Source organism: Hippopotamus amphibius, chromosome 1 (genome assembly GCF_030028045.1).
Source record: "Hippopotamus amphibius kiboko isolate mHipAmp2 chromosome 1, mHipAmp2.hap2, whole genome shotgun sequence".
NCBI classification, from domain to species: domain Eukaryota; kingdom Metazoa; phylum Chordata; class Mammalia; order Artiodactyla; family Hippopotamidae; genus Hippopotamus; species Hippopotamus amphibius.
In genome coordinates, this window is record NC_080186.1 from 54295278 (window position 1) to 54314185 (window position 18908).

The 18908-nt window shown below is 35.6% G+C and overlaps 1 protein-coding gene across 2 annotated transcripts in view; it reads right to left on the reverse strand.

Annotated features, from left to right (window-relative positions):
- The window catches only part of BRDT (bromodomain testis associated), a 46997-nt gene extending 32374 nt beyond the window's left edge, over window positions 1–14623 (reverse strand). Inside the window, exons 1-11 of one of the 2 annotated variants that reach the window (XM_057745006.1) lie at window positions 14429–14623; window positions 13499–13636; window positions 11297–11411; window positions 6744–6913; window positions 5768–6121; window positions 2968–3096; window positions 1992–2180; window positions 1204–1376; window positions 838–1127; window positions 633–746; window positions 408–551 (exon numbers count right to left, since the gene is read on the reverse strand). In XM_057745006.1, coding sequence (XP_057600989.1) covers window positions 408–551; window positions 633–746; window positions 838–1127; window positions 1204–1376; window positions 1992–2180; window positions 2968–3096; window positions 5768–6121; window positions 6744–6913; window positions 11297–11411; window positions 13499–13636; window positions 14429–14617 — 2005 coding nt within the window. In that variant the 5' untranslated portion in view covers window positions 14618–14623. The remainder of the gene's footprint in view (window positions 1–407; window positions 552–632; window positions 747–837; window positions 1128–1203; window positions 1377–1991; window positions 2181–2967; window positions 3097–5767; window positions 6122–6743; window positions 6914–11296; window positions 11412–13498; window positions 13637–14428) is intronic. The other variant, XM_057744996.1, reaches the window with a different exon arrangement.
- Between the last annotated feature and the right edge of the window lie 4285 nt (window positions 14624–18908).

Genomic DNA, 18908 nt, shown 5'->3' on the forward strand with positions numbered 1-18908 from the left:
ACAGAGCACACTTTGCAACATTAGAGTGATTTGATATATCAAGAGAGCAAAGTGAAAGATGTCCTCAAGTAATCTTTTATTAAAAGAAGTGAAGATCAGCATTTTATTCTTTGATATTTTTTGGTATTAAGATCTGATATTATACACTGAGACTATCCCACCTTTAGTAAATTATTTTCAACATTACAAGCCTGTAAGTCACATACGTAGAATATGAAGTTTTACTTTACACAGTATCTCTCTTAAGGAAAATAGTAAGATTGTCAACATGCAATCAAATAATAAGTGTGGCACCCAAACCATAGATTCTGGGTAAGTAACAAACATTTTTTTTCAAATGGTAAGTCTCAATATTACAAGAAAAATATTTTCCCACAAGCAGAGGTATGCTTAAGGGGACAGCTAACCTGATTCGGAATCACTGTTGTCTGAAGAACTGGAATCACTGCTACTACTTTCAGACTCTGAGGAGCTACTGCTGCTGCCACTGCTGCTACTTGCACTCAGTCGGGAACCACGTCCAATGGCCTTGGGTGACGGAGTTTTCTTAGCTATAGCTACAAAACAGGAAAAGACATTAAAAATGGCAGACATTAACCAGTCACAGGAACATTTTAAAAACTGCTACCTACGTTTTGTTTGACGTTTTTTAGAATTTAACTGATTATTGACATCCAGTAACCGCTTTTCCAACTCTTGTTTTTTCTGTGAACGAAGTTCTTCTTTGGACTTCATTATTCTTTTACCTGTGTGATTTAAGAGAAAAGAAAATAATGGTAAGTACAACCAAAAACACAAATACCAGACTTATCTCTACCAATATAAAGAGATACATACCTTGAGGTTTTAGTGGTCTTTTTCTTAGACATGCAGCAACATATTTTTCCAGTTCTCTCAGTGTTGATGCTTTCAGTGTTTCAAAGTCTATCTCTATCTCATCAGGGTTGGAACTTCTCAGTGAAGGCTCTCTGGACTGTATTATATGAACAACTCGCCCAAGTTTATCTCCAGGGAGTTTGTTTATATCCAAACTTAACTGTCTTTTCTCATCATAGTTCATAGGTTTAGCATTATCTTCATCTTCAGATTTCATAGTGAAGACCTGTTGTTTCTTCTTCTTTGGCTGACTGTAACAAAAGTTAAATTTAATCAAATGTATTTTAGATAATGTTATTTTAATAAGGCATCATTAAAGATACTTACTTGCACTTGGACTTTTCCTTCAGTTTCATTTGCTTAAACTTTTTCCTTGGATTTTCATCTCTGTTATCAATCTTTTCTTTTTTCTTTTCCCTTTTAGACTTCTCATTCTTTCTCTTTAGCTTATGGAAAGGTACTTGGGACAGAACCTGTAGCTGCTGATGAACAGCTTTAAGCTGATAAAGGAAAAATTCTTTAAACATTCACGGCTCTAAATACTTAAAGACAGTAGAAAAAAATAAAGGCACTCAAAAGTCAACAGTATCCTTTTGTGAAATTCATTTCCTTCAGGTTGTATTTCATTTCACAAATTCATTATTTTGAAGGGCATATGTTAAATTTCAAAAACTATCATGTACTCAACCCATAAACTTAAATATTCATCTAAAAACAGACCAAGAATCATTAATTTTTCCAGGTAGTCTTAAGTCTTAAATCACTGATTTTTCAGGATTGAGCTCTAAGCAGGTTAACATTTTAATCACAAAAGGTAACAAATGTTAAGCAACGATCTCATCCATAAACTATCCAGGTTATGTCATGTAAATTGTTTCAATAAGAATCAACTCATTATGGTTAGGAATATAAATAACAGAATTTTAAGATGTACAGATTTTTAAGTAGAAAAGACTATTAAATATTAAAAATGTGCCAATAAGTAAATAAAGTCACAGTTGCTAAGTGATCGAAATATAACAGCTTTTAATCTACAAATAGGATTTTAAAATAGATCATCAGCAGCAGCACCTCATAGAAAGAATATAAAAACTTGTATCAATATAATCAACTACCTGCTCCTGAAGCTTTGCGAGATGCTGAACTCGTTCATCTTCAGAATCACCAGAAGAGTTATCTTCAGAGGAAGCTTCACTACTGGTTTCTCTACCAAGGGTTTTTGTGGTATCTGTTTTGATGTAACATACAGGCATACTCTCATCAGGTTCATCTGGGATCTTTGCAAAATGCATTTCAAAAACTTCCTATAATGGAAAATCAGACTGTTACAGTCTTCTGCATCTCTGATTTAATGCAGCAATAACACCTTTTAAGAAAAAGCACACTTCAGTGTCTTTTTTTTTTTTTTGGGTTGCATCGCGCAGCTTGCCAGATCCCAGTTCCCCAACCAGGACTGAACGTGAGACTTTGGCAGTGAAAGCAGAGTCCATCGGGGATTCTCTCTGTCATATTTTGATGAGAATTCTATTTTTCCTTGTGGTAATCATTTCACAATATATACATATGTCAAATCATAACGTTGTATACCTTAAACTAATACAATTATATCCCTATAAAATTGGAGGAAAAAAAACTTCCTAGAAATATAGTAAGACTCATGCTTCACTGCTTACCAACCTTAGCAACTTTTCTGTTTTTCCAGGTAAGACAGACCTCTCAGTTTATAGAGGGGAACTTCTTTTAAGATCTCCTGCCCTGAGGCTGGTGCATCATTCTACCTCCCAATGGCTCAGCCTCAAAAGTCCTTGAGCCTCAAAAGTCCTTCAGTGGGACATTGACTCTAGTCAACCCTATCTCTAGTTGTCCTCTCTTCACTAATATTTCCCCAATATCTTCTATATCTAGGGCAGCTTCATTAAAAAAAGATTTACTATTAATGGATGCTACACCTCAGCAAACAAACAACCCCCACAATTTTAACAGTATAAATTACGATTTACTACTTGGCGGGGGTGGGGGGTGTTATTCTTTATCTCTTGAGTTATGGTTCTAAGATTTTTAAACTATGTTCAAGCACAAGTAAAAACTCACCTGAAGCATTCTTGCCATTGCAACCACTTCATGATCTGGAGGATTGTATTTGTAGCAATTCATGAACATCAATCTGACATCTGCAGCGAATTCATATGCATCTTTATACTCTTGGTTATCCATCTTCGCCTAAATTAAGGAAAAATTACAGGATTCACAAACAATATAGCTCAATACTTGTTTGAGCACCTGTATTAAGTGTTTCTACTATGAAATAATTCAAACACAGAGAAGAGTAATACAGATAATACCAAAAGCAGATCCCCACCATTCAGATTTGACAAACATTAAAATTCTGCTAAGTTTGTTCTGTATTTTTTAGACTTTGAAAAAATCCAATGAATTTTGACAAGTAGAGACAAAGGAGGGCATTTCAAGTAAAGAAAAGAATAGGAACAAAATCACAAAAGCAGGGAAAAAAAACCCCAGAGTGTTTGCAGATAATTCTGGATAGACCAGTTTGATTGTAGGAAAACAATGAACAAATACACTCCTTAAATCAGCCTTGAACAGCTAAATGAAAGGTTTATACTATATTAAAATTCTCCTGGGAATGAAAAGACATTAAAAATTGAACAGACGAGAAATATCAGGATGGGTTACATTTTTAGGTAGCTGCATATAAAGTGGATAGAAGAGTGAGGATGTAGAGTAGCCAATTAGGCAGCCACTATAAAAAGAAAAATGAGCAGATAAGAAAATCCTATAGACTGCTGGGCAAAACAAGTGTATATTAACAGACAACCCATGAACAAATACCAAAGGCTAATAAACAAATACAGCATGCCAGACTTCATTTGTAATTAAAGAAACACAAAACTAAAACAAGAAACATAATTTTCTACCACTCAGATCACTGGCAATTGGGAATGATTTCAGAGAACTCAATTAAATAAAGTCATTATCTTCTTATCCCTGGAATTCTATAATAGCCTCCTAACTCACTCTCCACATTGCTGCTAGAGGAGTCATTATAGGAATCAAATATGAGGACATAATCCTCATGTTTAATGCCAGCTCTAGGCTTCTACAATGAGGGTCTTTCATGTACAAGCCCCAGTTTCCTTCCAGTCTCATTTTCCCCTAGTCATTGCTTTGTATTGTGTGTTTCATGTTGGCTTAAATATTGTATTCTGGATGTTTTTATCATCTCAGGGCCTTCCAAGTTGCTCCCCCTGCCTGAAATGTCCTATAACTTACTAAGTCCTATTTATCCTTTAAGACTCAGCTCAGGTTTACCTATTTCAGGTACTGTTTCATGACCTCTCGGTCAATTAGTGTTAGGGAAAGTAGACAAGCATATTTTGAAGAGATAATGGTTAAACTTTTTTTTTTAGAACTTAAAACATGAGCTTCAGATTGAAAGCGCTAATTTCCAATCAAGATGAATAAAATTAAATGCACAACTAGAGAGAGGAAGGACAGATCACCTACCAAAGGATGACAAGCAGACTCACAGCCGACTTCCTAGCAGCAACAGTCAATGCCAAAAGATATTGTTCTAGTGCTGAGGGAGAACAACCGTTGTTCTGGAATTCCATAGTCAGTTAAAGAAACATTCAAGAATAAAGACAAAATATAGATACTTTCAGAGATAAAACCATTAAGAGTTTACTATCTATAAATGCTCATGGAAGAACCACTACAGTTGGCACTTCAGCAAAAAGAAAAACAAACCAAGAGGGGCAAAAGTAAGAAGCAAGAAATGAGAGTGAGCACAAAAATTAGTAACATGTTAATAAACAATGCTGATGATGAAATAATAAAAGAAAACTGTGTTTAAAAGAAGAACCAAACTTCCAGACAATAATAAAGAACAGGGAGTACGATAAGTAGTCATTCAGGAGGAACACTGAGATTATGAATCATTTTGGGGGCTTCCCTGGTGGCGCAGTGGTTAAGAAACCTCCTGCCAATGCAGAAGACACAGGTTAGAGCCCTGGTCCGGGAAGATCCCACATGCCAAGGAACAACAAAGCCCGTGTGCCACAACTACGGAGCCTGCGCTCTAGAGCCCATGAGCCACAATTACTGAGCCCATGTGCCGCAACTACTGAAGCCCTCGCACCTAGAGCCCGTGCTCCACAAGAGAAGCCATCGCAATAAGAAGCCTGCTCACTGAAATGAAGAGCAGCCCCCTCTCTCCGCAACTACAAAAAGCTGCAGACAGCAACGAAGACCCAATGCAGCCAATAAAAAAATAAAAAAATAATAATTTTGAAAATGATACAGTTCTATTCTTTCATAGTTTCCCTCAAAATGAATAAACGTAATTAAATTTTTCCAATAATTTAAAGCTTCCAAATAAGCAAGAAAGAAAACTTACCAATCTGGCAGAAGATCAAAAAATGCAGAGGACTGGAAACCACATAAATACCTTGCCAAAAAACCTTTTTTTTTATTATAATTATGCAAATTAAACTATTTTAATATACGAGGGTGAGTCAAAAATTATCCTCACTCTGGCTGTAGAATTTATATTAGTTTTAATATAACCAGAGTGTGTGTAATTTTTGACTCACCCTTGTATAACAAGAGAATATCTACAAAGTGAAAATTCATGGTGGTACAGAGTTGTATCACATACTGTAAGTCAAACATTGTGGTAAGTAACCATGAATGTGTTTGAATGGAAGAAAATAAAAATACACTTTAAAATGCTCCCATGATTTACTTCAGGTGGTACGACTACTGGTGATTTTTTTCTTTCATCTTTTTCTGAATTTTAAATGTCTTTATGATGACAAGATTACTTTTATAATCACGAAAAGTAGTTCCTCCTCTTAAGAGGGACATTTACCTTGATGGTTCCAAGATCCATTGGATTTTTCACAATATCATAGTAGTTATGGAGACCCAAAGCGTTAACATCAACAGGATTATAAAAGGGCCATGCATATGAAAAGTGTTTCTTTGCAAGCATTTCTTTAAGAATCTCACTACAGTGCCTTAATTGTTCAGTTGCTTTAACATTCTTTACAACTTTATATTGTTGCTGAGAATTCGGCAAAACATTCTTCAGCACATTTTCTTTTATAGGTGGCATTTTCCCTGATTTTTTTTCTGTAAGTGTTGGGGAAGATTCATCACTTGCTTTAACTACTGAAGTTGCAGGAGTTGTTGTATCTGCTTTCCTCTTCACACCCTTTGTAACCTAAAACAAAACAATTTAAAACAAAAAAACTATATTTAAGGTGACATTCAGAGCAACAGTTTTCAAACTTTGATCAATTACCCTTATCAGTTAAAAAAAAGGAATGATATTTAGCACTAAATCTTCCATGTATTAAATATTAGTAAAGGTTAATTTTTCTTTCATAGGTAAAATAAATAGTTCAATATTTCCTTCCCACATCGCAAAGAATTGTCTGGTGCAAACCTTTGAGACCAATGAAAGACCGGGGGTGGGGTGGGGGGAGTTATGGTTATATCAAAAAAAGTTTCTGAATACCTGAAATCAGCTAAGGTATACACTTTTTAAAAAGAAAATTATCAACCCACTAAGTTGTGAGCCAATAAAAGTTGTATCACCACCCCCCCCCCCAAAAAAAAGTAGTTGGACAACTGATATTAACACTACAAAGATACCAAACCAGTTCAAATTCTACCTAAGAAATCTCTAAAATTTGGTTTACATTCCAAGTCTCTGTTCACAAAATGTATACAGACAAAAAGACTGCTGTATACTAAAGACCAATTTTCATATCAACTTAAAAAAAGGTATAGACATCACAACAAACTTACATTGAAACATTTTAAAGCTACAGCAAACTTACTTGGGTGACTGTTTGAGAGGCAGAGTTGAATGGAGCACTTTGTACCATATTTGAAGGAGAAACAGATGTTTCAGGAAATACACAGGGAATCACTGGCTGCTTTAGTATTTTTTCCAGTGCTTTGGGGGACTGTTTTTCTTTCACAGAAATTGCTACATTCTGTTGAGTACCTAGTAAAATGTGAACCAGAGTCAGAATCTGAGTAAAACATAAAACTGTTTTTCTCTTAGCATTCTATTTTAATACATTTAGTTCAGCTTTAAAAAATGTAAACAGTACACTCCCATTCCCCTTTGAAACCCTCCCACACATCCTTGCTAACAGTGTTAGACTGATTTAGATATAATATTGGAGACTTCAAAACCTGTTATATCAATGATAGGCTTATCAATTTTATTCAAAAAGGTGCCTGGCTTAAACTCAGACTAACAGAGCTCTGTGATTTTAGCTTCAGGTAGCTGTGAACCTGAGCAAAACTTTCAGACCCCCTGGAGACAACTAGATGGTACTAGGTGAGGTCTTCAGGATGCTATGCATAAATATCCTAGGACAATTGTTTCAGATGGTCCACCACTGGCTAACAAAGAACAGAGGTGAACATGATTCTCTCATCAAAGGAACATTTGTGCATGTTCTTTTGCCCTATATGTTCCCAGAGAGTGCTAGGACTGGAGACATTTGGATCATATCACCCTGAAGTCTCTTACAGTCAGCACTCAGTATCCATAGGTTCCGCATCTGCAGGTTCAACCAACTTTGGATACAACACTCAGATGCAACCCACAAATATGGGGGACCACTGTATTGTGCCGTTTTATATAAAGAACTCGAGCAGCCAAAGATTTTGGTATCCATGGTTGTCCTGGAACCAGTCCCTTGTGGATTCCAAGGGATAACTGTATTTCAAAAGCCTATCCTTCCATCAAGGCAACTCCATTCTTCTAATTGCTCAGGCCAAAAACTTTGGAGTCATCTGTGACTCCACTCTCTCTCAAACCCAGTTTACAATCCATGAGCAAACTATTTTGCTCTATTTTCTTATTCTGAATCCAATTATTATTATAGGTGGTGATAACCCTGCATTACTGCAGTAGCATCCTAAGAGGTCTTCCTTCCTTCTGCTTTTTACATTCTGCTATTCTCAAAATAGCAAGCAAAGGGATCTTTTAAAATTCAGATAACATCATGACACTCCTGCTCAATGTCCAGTGGTTTCTAATCTTCTCTGCAAGTAAAAGCCAAAGTTCTTACAATGGTTTACAAGGACCTATATGACCCCTCTACTTTTTCCCCCACTTCTGCCCTCCTTCCAACCTCACTTTCTATCACACTTCCTCCTCACTTATTTCACTCCAGACTACTGGCTGGCTGTCCTCAAGTTTGGTAAGCATTAGCAGACTATTTGCTCTGCCTGGCAGGAGCTAGCCTGAAGGCTCACTTCAACACTCCCTTCAGGCTTTCTCAAATATCACCTTCTCAGGCCACCTTATGTAAAGCAACCCTCTCTATTCCACCACTCTCTAGTTCTCTTATTTTTTCCATGCCATTAACATATTTAACATACAACATATAGGTATCCTTGACTCTCCAAAGTCTATTAATCTGGGAGTTAATAGAACACAGACGGAATTTAGGAAAAGAATATCTAATTTCAAGCCCTGAAAAATAACTCAATATTTAGAAATTGAGTAGAAGAGGATGATAAGGCCAAGAGGACTATAGAATGGGAAGTAAACCCTCACAGCTAGTGTGCACCAAGAAATAAAAGCATTTCAAGAGACAGTAGCCTTCTAAAGCAAATACTAATCAACTAAAATGAGAATAGAAAAATATTACTTAAATTAGCAACATAAAGACTACTGCCAAGAACCTTTTTAGTGCTGTAGTAAGGCTAGAACCTATACCGAAGTGAGTTCATGAGTATGTAAGGGGAAAGCAAAAAATAGGACAGTGGTTGGAAGGATATAGGGAAAAGGTGAGTTTTAAAGATGAGATTCTAGAGCATGTTTACAGCATAATAAAATTAACCTGATAGAGAATGAAAGATTAATGATGCATGAAACAAAGGGGATAACCAAAGGAATAAAATCCTTGAGAAGGTTAAGGAGGGAAGCAAGATCCAGGTCATAAATGAAGGCAGTGGCCCAAAGTGACAGAAGGGAAAAGGATCCTGTTACAGGCCTTTGCCCTAGCCAACCCCTCTGCCTGGAATGTGCTTTGTTCAAATCTTAACTTCTCAATGAGGCCTACTTTGAACCTATCATGTATGTCTCTCTTTTACTAGAATGTAAACTTCAAGATGGCAAAAGTTTTTGTTTTGTTCTTTGATATATCCCAAGAATACAGAACAGTGTTCTGGTACATAAGAGTTACCCAAATATTTGTTCAATCAATAAATCAACACCAATTCAATTCAAAGTACTAATTAAAAGTTTTTTCTTTGTCATAAAGTATGTAACCACATTATTTAGACTAGCTACTGCCCCATGGCAGTTTCCTACCACTGTGCATAACAATGACATGACTTAGTAGAAAGCTTCCACTAAAAGTTACTTGGAAACCTAGACCTTCACACCAAAGCCACATTCTATCCGTCAAGGCCAAACTCAAGTTCTATCACTTCTAAAGCCTTTCCCAGCTTTTCCAGTGCAAGTCAATTTCACTCTTGAACCATAGCACACACCATGTGTAATTTCACCTGACATTTATTATAATGCATTGCCTTATTATTTTAAAAACTTTTATTTCTAACTAAAATGTAAATTTAAATTGAGAGTTAGGGTGGTTATACTTCTTTGTAGTCCCAAAATACATGCCTTATATGGGACAAACATCCAAATAGGTATTGACACAAAAATAAAGTCAAAGAACTTTTGTCTAAGGGAAACCTATGCTTTTAGCAATAACCTGAGCATCTGAAATAAGTAGCTACAACTTAACCATCAGGAAACTGTTAAAGTGTTGTTGTTTTAAAGGAAAACATTCTTGGGCTTCCTAGGTGGCGCAGTGGTTAAGAATCCACCTGCCAATGAAGGGGACACAGGTTCGATCCCTGCTCCAGGAAGATCCCACATGCAGTGGAACAACTAAGCTTGTGTGCCACAATTATTGAGCCTGCGCTTTAGAGCCCGTGAGCCACAACTACTGAGCCCATGTGCTGCAACTACTGAAGCCACGTGCCTAGAGCCCATGCTCTGCAACAAGAGAAGCCACGGCAATGAGGAGCCTGTGCACCACAAGGAAGAGTAGCCCCCACTCAGCGCAACTAAAAGAAAGCCCACACACAGCAAAAAAGACCCAATACAGCCAAATAAATAAATTTTTTTTTTAAAAGAAAACATTCTAAAGGTAAGTAATTTTTACCTTGCTAGAGATAACATTTTAAGTCAGCAATAATTATAACCTTGTTTTAACAACTTAAATACCATACTGATCCATGTGCTATCTGCCTTACAAGGACTCATTTTAAATTAAACCTCCTGTGGAAGCCTAGGCTTATATTGTCAGACTTACGACCAATCTTTTCCAAAAATAAGAATAAAATAAAAACTTTATTATGAACAGTGAGTATCTCACAGGGTGGATGAAAGCAAGCGATAAGTCACGATCCATCCTAAGGATCTATTAATGACCAGGAAAAAAGTACATTGTACTATCAATAAAACAACCTCAACCATCGTCTGAAGTGATACAAGTCTCATATGCCCCAGCCCCTAACGTATACTTTGCAAACATTTACAATCATGAAAGATAAATATTTTCCAGATATTACAGATGAGGAAACTAACATGGAATGATTAAAGAACTTAACCAAGGTTTACAGATTCAGTGACCCAAAGATAAACCAATATTTGACTTATGACAATCTTGGTTAACCCATCTGAATACTTAAGATTAACTTTACAACTTCATAAATATTACGATTATTAGCTGTAAAACATTTCCCTCTAAAGTTCTGAGTTAACAGCTAGAAAAGAGAATCTTCAGACCCAACAGAAACGTTTCATTCTTAGCTATGGGATCTTTTGGTACAGAGAATGTTGGCAATTTGGGCCCTCTTAATTAGTATAGCACAGATACATGATCCACTAAAACAGTAATAGCAACAATGATTTATTTGGTGACTACTATGTGAATGGCACTATTCTATAAGAAACCTGACTCCAAGGGCCATAATCTATACAATCCTCCCTAATCTTGTATGATAAGGGCTCTCATGCTCAAGGTTTGGCAGACTGTTTTAAAGGGACATTTTATATGAATAGAATAGGATGTAGAAGGACTTCTACATGCCTATCTGCTTTCAGGGATTTATTATTTATTTTTTTATTTTTATTTATTAATTTTTTGGCCACGCCACATGGCTTGCATGATCTTAGTTCCTCAACCAGGGATCGAACCCGGGCCCCTGGCAGTGAGAGTGCCAAGTCTTAACCACTGGACTGCCAGGGAATTCCCAGGGATTTATTTAGTTCTAGTCATTATACTTATACACACATTCAGATACATATTAAAGAGAGAAAGAAAGAGAACATAAACCTTTTCTTGCTTACCTTTCTTTATTTTTTCCTTACCACCCACAACTTGCTCTTCTTGTGGCATCTGAGATAATTTCTGCTTGAACAGCTTTTCAAGAGCTTGTGCCATAAGAACAATGTCATCTCCAGGCTAGAAAATATATAAAATGTAAGTTTACACAGTATGGTCATTGTATCAAATTTCTATAATTCAGGCTACTTTAGTGAAGACAGTGCCATAGCATTCTTAGACAGTATTTACTAAACAGTATTTATTGCTTCTAAATTAAGTTTAGAAAACAGTATAGCAGCTCACATTTAAAATTCTAACATCCTACCCCTTTAACTTCTAAAAAGGATTGAAGATGCCATTCTGAGCACTAGAGAGTTACAATCCAATCAATCCTACTAATACAAAAAAGGTTCGAAATTAGAATTTCTACCTTACAAATAGGTTAAAGCAAAACTTTTTCATGGCTGTGAAAAGTACCTCATGGTTTGACTTGATGTGATTCAATTTTCAACTAACTAAGCAATAAAGTAACACTGTAGAGCTAAGTTTTAAAATCTTAACTATCTGCTTAGAAGTCATCATCTTGCTTTACTTGACTACTGTGAAAAAACTAAATTACAAAGCAAAAAGCCTAAAGCAGAGATACCTATTTCTAAGTTAGGTAGTTCAGGAAAATTACTGAACTTTGTTTTAAAAAATTAAATGTAAGAGAACTCTTTAGAATTGTTAAATTAAAATGAATTTGCCAATGGTACTTTCAGAATACCACTAGTTCTGATTTTTAAAAAATTCATATTGGCTAATAGTCTTAAATATATTATACATAAGGTAGCACTGATGACTACCTTGGAAATCAAACCAACATTTCTATTACATTTCAGTGTCACTAATGATTTTGAATAAATAGGATATAAGTTTTAAAATTTTTAGATATCATAGAACAGCTTGAAAAGGATGCAGTACTTAGGAAAACAGGAATCCTATATGGAGGAAAATTGAATACACAAATCCAATTTTATGGATGAAAACAAAAGTGAAGATTAAGTTCAAAATGTCCACATATATTTTCATACAGGCTAACACATTAACACAAATGCAAATACTACTACTGGGATATAACAAAATGTGTCTGATCTTTAAGTTAACTTGTATGACGTTTAGAAGTATGTCATTTGGTTTCTTAGGTTATAGCTAGAGATCCATACCATAAAAATTTAACCAAGATTAGTATAATAAGATTCATCATTCATCTTCTAACTAAAATGACAGAAGTGTAGTAGAAAACATTTTGAAATAACACTTCACTCACAGAAACCAGTGATCATTAGTATTTTATTTTTAAAAACATAATAAGCCATTATAGCTATTCAGACAAAAATATAGCAAAAAAAAATAGCAAAATGAACATGTATTGATACATGAAAATTAGGAAATCAAGTAAAAAACATTACCTTTAAAAATATGAAATGTGGGACTTCCTAGGTGGCGCAGTGGTTAAGAATTTGCCTGCCAATGCAGGGAACACAGGTTCGATCCTTGCACCAGCAAGATCCCACATGCCGTGGAGCAACTAAGCCCATGCACCACAACTATTGAGCCTGTGCTCTAGAGCCCATGGGCCACAACTATTGAGCCCACATGCCACAACTACTGAAGCCCACGTGCCTAGAGCCCATGCTCTACAACAAGAGAGGCCACCACAATGAGGAGCCCACGCACCACAACGAAGAGTAGCCCCCGCTCACTGCAAATAGAGGAAGGCCATGTGTGCACCAACGAAGACCCAACACGGCCAATAAAATTAATTAATTAATTTTAAAAAATATATGAAGATGAAGCGAGAGAGTAGCACAGACATATATATACTACCAACTGTAAAATAGATAGCCAGTGGGAAGTTGTTGTATAACAAAGGGAGTTCAACTCGAGGATGGAAGATGCCTTAGAGGACTGGGACGGGGAGGGTGGGGGGGACTCGAAGGAAGGTGGGGGGGAGTCGAGGGAGGGAGGGAATACGGGGATATGTGTATAAAAACAGATGATTGAACTTGGTGTACCCCCCAAAAAATAATAAATAAATAAATAAAATTAAAAAAAAAATATATATATATATATGAAATGTACCCAAAATCAAGACTTGAAATTTGAAATCAGCACACTTGTTTATACATATCTCCTATATGTAAGAGCAAAGAATTAACAAGTATAGCATAAGGCTTACAGACCTTGTTGTATAAATAACAATTTGAGAACATTGTATTGAAGTCTTCTATACATTCTGAAGCTTTCACATAATATTTATGTTCCAAGCGCTTCTTGATTGTATTTAAATCCATTGGGTTTTTTATAATGGTATAATAATCCTATGGTGTAAGAAGAAATTCTAAATGTTAGTAATAAGAATGAATTCACTATAGCAATAGGTATACAAAGAATTTTAAGAAGCTATACATCTGTAATTAGAGAGATGATTAAAAAGCCATAATATAGAAACCAAAACTTTTTGCAATGAGAAATAAAGTTGATCACCATGTCATTTTTCTTCAGAGAGAAGGAAAAAAAAGCCAATAAAGAAAGAATAACAAAATAATATAAGAGTAGAACCATCCCAAGTAAAGGGCATGAAGAAAAAAAAACTAGAATTTATGGAGTCTGACAGATCCAGAGCTGTCCCAGCTCCACAGTTTACTAGTTACATTACAAATTACTTAACCACTCTACTATGAAATGGCTAAAAATTCCTAATATAAGACCTAAAGTTGAATTCTGTGCATGAAACACCCAAGTCTATCAGGAAGTGTCAAGAGTGACTTCTTGGAGAAGGGGACATTTATTACAACCTTACATCAAAAGGTCAAGGGACATATGCTATAAACAAAAAGCATATATTGATACTTAAAATTTACCACAAATTGCTAAAATGAGAATTTCAATGCTCAGAAAAACAAGTTTTTTGGTTTAGGAAAAAATACTTGGGATATTCTTTAGTGGTGCTGAATCATTTGTTTATTAAATTAAATACATTTCATAATATTATTTCTATCAGAGGAAATTTACAGGGTTTTATTTGTTTTTTGTTTTTTTTGTTTGTTTGTTTGTTTTATTTTTTGTGGTTTTACTTGTTTTAAACTAACATAATTATAAGACATACTCACAGGCAACTTGAGTTTGACAGCATCCACAGGCTGCTGAAAAGGCCAGGAAAAACTATGCTTCCACAAAGCCTTCAGGACACCTTTCTGTAGATACTGCAGTTGATTTGTCAATCGCCCATTTTTCTTAGTATTTATGTACTCTGGTGGTGGAGGGTTAACAATAGCTGTTTGTCGACTTGGCAGAGACATTCTCAACTGCTTCAAATCCTTATATCCTAATGTTGTCTATAGGTGCATGTCCTAAAAAACAAACAAAAAAAGTAATCAGAAAAAAAAAACTGTGTTATTTTCAAAGCACCTTTAAAATGGTTTTTATAGGAGCGGCAAAGTTTTCGTCAAGAGTAGCAGATTTCATATTTTAATGCATATCACGATTAGGACAGAAAAAAAAAAGAAGAAAGAAAGGGCCAAATGATATAAACAAATACAAACCTTTTTCTATGTAAGTACTAAAAGTTGTTTCATTATGTATGCCTCTGTTTTGGATGATTTAAGTTATTCCAGTCTTTTACAGTAATTTCTTTCTGCCTTTCTTAAACACAAATTGAGGTCTTAGCAGGAAAAGTCTATAAATTCCTGGTAAGAAAGAAATAACAAGGAATATTAGAGAGTTAAAGAATAACTCTCTTATACAGTTATTCTACAAGTATTAATCAGTGAAGGGAAAAAGGCAAAGGAATTTTTCTGGCTAATTTAAACAAAGCGATTTATTTTAAAAGCAAATTATCAGGAAGAAAAATGACAAGCGTTAAAGTGCTACTCTTTAGTGCATATCACTACACCTAAAATAAATATGTTGAAGCTTCCTGAGTGTTTCAGAAAGATGGTATCTAACATTCCTAGACAACATTATTACTTTAAGGATAAAAGAGCAAAGGTACTACCAAGTTTATCAGCAAAATGAAAAGTATGATTACTAAATAAATTGTCCATTTTTAGAGATCAGTGTTAACATTTAGCCAGCATACTTTTTTTGCTTTTTCATTAAAGCAGTGTTAGTTTTCAGCTCTGGCTGCATATTAATCACTTGTGGATCCTTTTTTTAAAACTGTGGCAAACTACATACACCGTAAAATTTACTATCTTATCTATTTTTAAGCATACAGTTCAGTAGCGTTACATATATTCGTATTTTTGAGCAACTAATCTCCAGAATTTTTTCATCTCACAAAACTAAAACTCTATACTATACCTATTAAACAACTCCTCATTCTCCTCTCTCCCCAGCCCTTGGCAACCACCATTCCATTTTCTGTTTCTATGACTGTGACTACTCCAGGAATCTCATATAAGTAGACTCATACAGTATTTGTCTTTTTGTGACTGGCTTATCTATCCTTGCATAATGTCCTCAAGGTTCATCCATATTGTAGCATATGTAAGAATTTCCTTCATTTTAAAGTTTAATAATATTCCATTACATGTATACACATTTTGTTTCTCCATTCATTCACTGACAGACATGAGTAGTTTCCACCTCTTGGCCATTATGAATGGTGCTGCTATAAAAACACTGGTGTATAAATATCTTTTCAAGACCCTGCTTTCAGTACTTAGGGATATATCCCCAGAGTGCAGAAGCAGAACTGCTAGATTGTATGGTAATTTTATTTTTAATTTTTGAGGAATCCCATACTATTTTCCACAGCAGCAGCACTGTTTGACATGCCCATCATCTACAAGGTTCCAGTTTCTCCACATCCTCACAACACCTGTTATTTTCTGTTCTTTTGTTTGTTTAATAGTAGCCATTGTAATGGGTGTGAGGTATTGTGGATCATTTAAAAAAACACCAGTGCCCCTCTGAGATGGCCCACACTCTGTCTGTGGAGTGTGTTTCTCCCAAGGTCGTCTGGCCTTTTGAGATGGACCACACTCTGTGGAATGTGTACCTCTCTAAATAAATCCACTTCTTACCTATCAAAACAAAAACCAATGCCTAGGTCCCAACCTCTGGAGATATGGCTTGAGAATCAGTTTTGTTTCTTTTTTAAGTTCCTTGGACATTCTGTGTAGTCAGAATTAAGAACGACTACACTGAAAAAAAAATCAAACTGTACACTTTAAATATATACAGTTTATTGTATGTCAATTATATCAATAAAAGTTCTTAGAGAAAAAAACATTAAAATGAATTAACTTGGAGATGATTATCAATCTTATAATTTTATCTCATCATTTCACTTTTCTCATACAAATATGAATAAGAATTCAATAAAAAGTCACTGAGAAGGCACTATTCTAGTATTGCAACTTGAAACTGGCTCATATCCTGGCTTTGCAATTATTTAAATCTAGCCTACCTTTTAAATATTCCAATCACTACATCCTCCCTTCTCCACACAGATAACTGCTATGATAACTTCTATTTCCATACATTAGGTTGTGACTGTTTTTGGACTTTCACATAAATATTATATTTACTATGTATCATATTGTGTCTGGCTTTCACCAATATTGTATTTGAGATTTATCCATGTTTTTGCCTATGTTGTTTGTTCATTTTCATTACTGTATAGTATTCTATTGTAAAATCATACCAAAATTTATCCCTTCCTATCGGGACTTTTGGGTAGTTTCCAGTTTTTGACTATGACAAATAATACTAAGAAATGCTTTAGTGTATATGTACATGCATTATGTTGGGTATAAACCCAGAAGTAAAACTGTTGGGACATAGGTTATGTATATGTTCAACTTTAGTCGATACCAATTTATATACACAACAGCAGTCTGAGATGCCAGTTACTCCATATCCTTGTCAATATTTGGTATTATCAGCATCTTCTATTTTAGCTATTCTGGTATATGATGGGATCTCGTGATTTTAATATGTATTTCTCTGATGATTCCTCCTCCAAAATAAATCTCAAATTTTCACTACTTCCCCCGCTATGACCCTAGCCCCAGTCATTATCACCTCTAACCAAGATTAATGCCATTGCCTCCAAACTGATCTGAAACCTTCCAAGGTCTGCTTCATTGTTCCTTCCACCTTCACTCCTACTCTCCCAGCTCAATCACTTCACACCAGCCATCCTCTTCTTTAAGTTCTTTGCATCAAGCTAGTTCTAGTCTCTGCGCCTTTACACTCTGCCTGAAATGCTCTCATTCCAGATCTATTCAAAATTGTCAGCTCCTTAGGGAGACTTTTCCTTCACAACCTCACTTTAAGCAGACATACTTACCCCCTCCTCCCCAGTTCCAAACCATCAGCCATTACTCTGCTTCACCACCATATTTTTACCTACTTGTTTACTGTCTATTTCCCAACTCATCCTCCCTACAACCCTCAGAATGTAAACTCTATGCCAGCCACAGATCTTGTTTGTATTGATCCAATGCATAGGACAGAGCCTACCTATGCTGAATTAAAGTGTTCAGGTTCAATTTTATGCTAGAAATAGAGCAGATGTGACTTGTTTATACAGGGAGAAGTAGGGAGAGAAATCAAGAATGCTTTACTTCTAAGTTCATTCCTGCTGCTCAGGAATCTGCCTTCAAAAAATTTATATGAATGAATGAATATATATCAATTATAAAATGCCTTTTCCGAATCTGTTCCACTCCTCAACCTCAGCCCCACTATACCCATTTGCAGAGGATCTCATCTTAGTTTACAGAAGAAACTCTTCAAAAATTAATTTCTTGGGACTTCCCTGGTGGCGCAGCAGTTAAGAATCCGCCTGCCAATGCAAGGGACATGTGTTGGATCCCTGCTCCGGGAAGAGCCCACATGCTGTGGAGTAACTAAGCCTGTGTGCCACAACTACTGAGCCTGTGCTCTAGAGACCATGAGCCACAACTACTGAGCCTGAGTGCCACAAGTACTGAAGCCCTCGCACCTAGAGCCCATGCTCTGCAACAAGAGAAGCCACCAAAAGGAGAAGCCTGCGCACGGCAACGAAGAGCACAGCCCTCTCGCCACAACTAGAGAGCCCTCGCAAAGCAACGAAAACCCAATGTAGCCAATAAATAAATTAAAAAATTAATTTCTTAGCTTCTTTTATATCTCACTCTACTTCCTCTTATTTCATAAGTGCCTCACCTCTTTTCCAAAAGGATATTCTTTCCCTTTTTCCGAAAACCTATTATTTTATTAATTATTCCTTTATCTGTTATTGTATGTTTCTTTTTTCTTAGATTTATGAAGGCTTTCCTCTACTTAAAGATTATGCAATACATAGTTCTGTTTCCTGCTTTGTCTTAAGGTTTCATTTTCTATGTTTATCTGTTATTAGCTTCTGCTGATACCTCTGCCTACAGACATGTTCTAATCAGTGTCTTAAAACTTTTTTCTTAAAAACAACTTTCCACACAAAAATCTGCATGCAGATGTTTACAGCAGCTTTATTCAGAATTGCCAAAAACTTGGAAGCAACAAGTAGAATGGATAAGCTGTGAAGCAATAGCCAATGGAATATTACTTAGTGCTAAAAAAGAAATGATTTATACAGCTATAAAAAGACATAAAGGAATA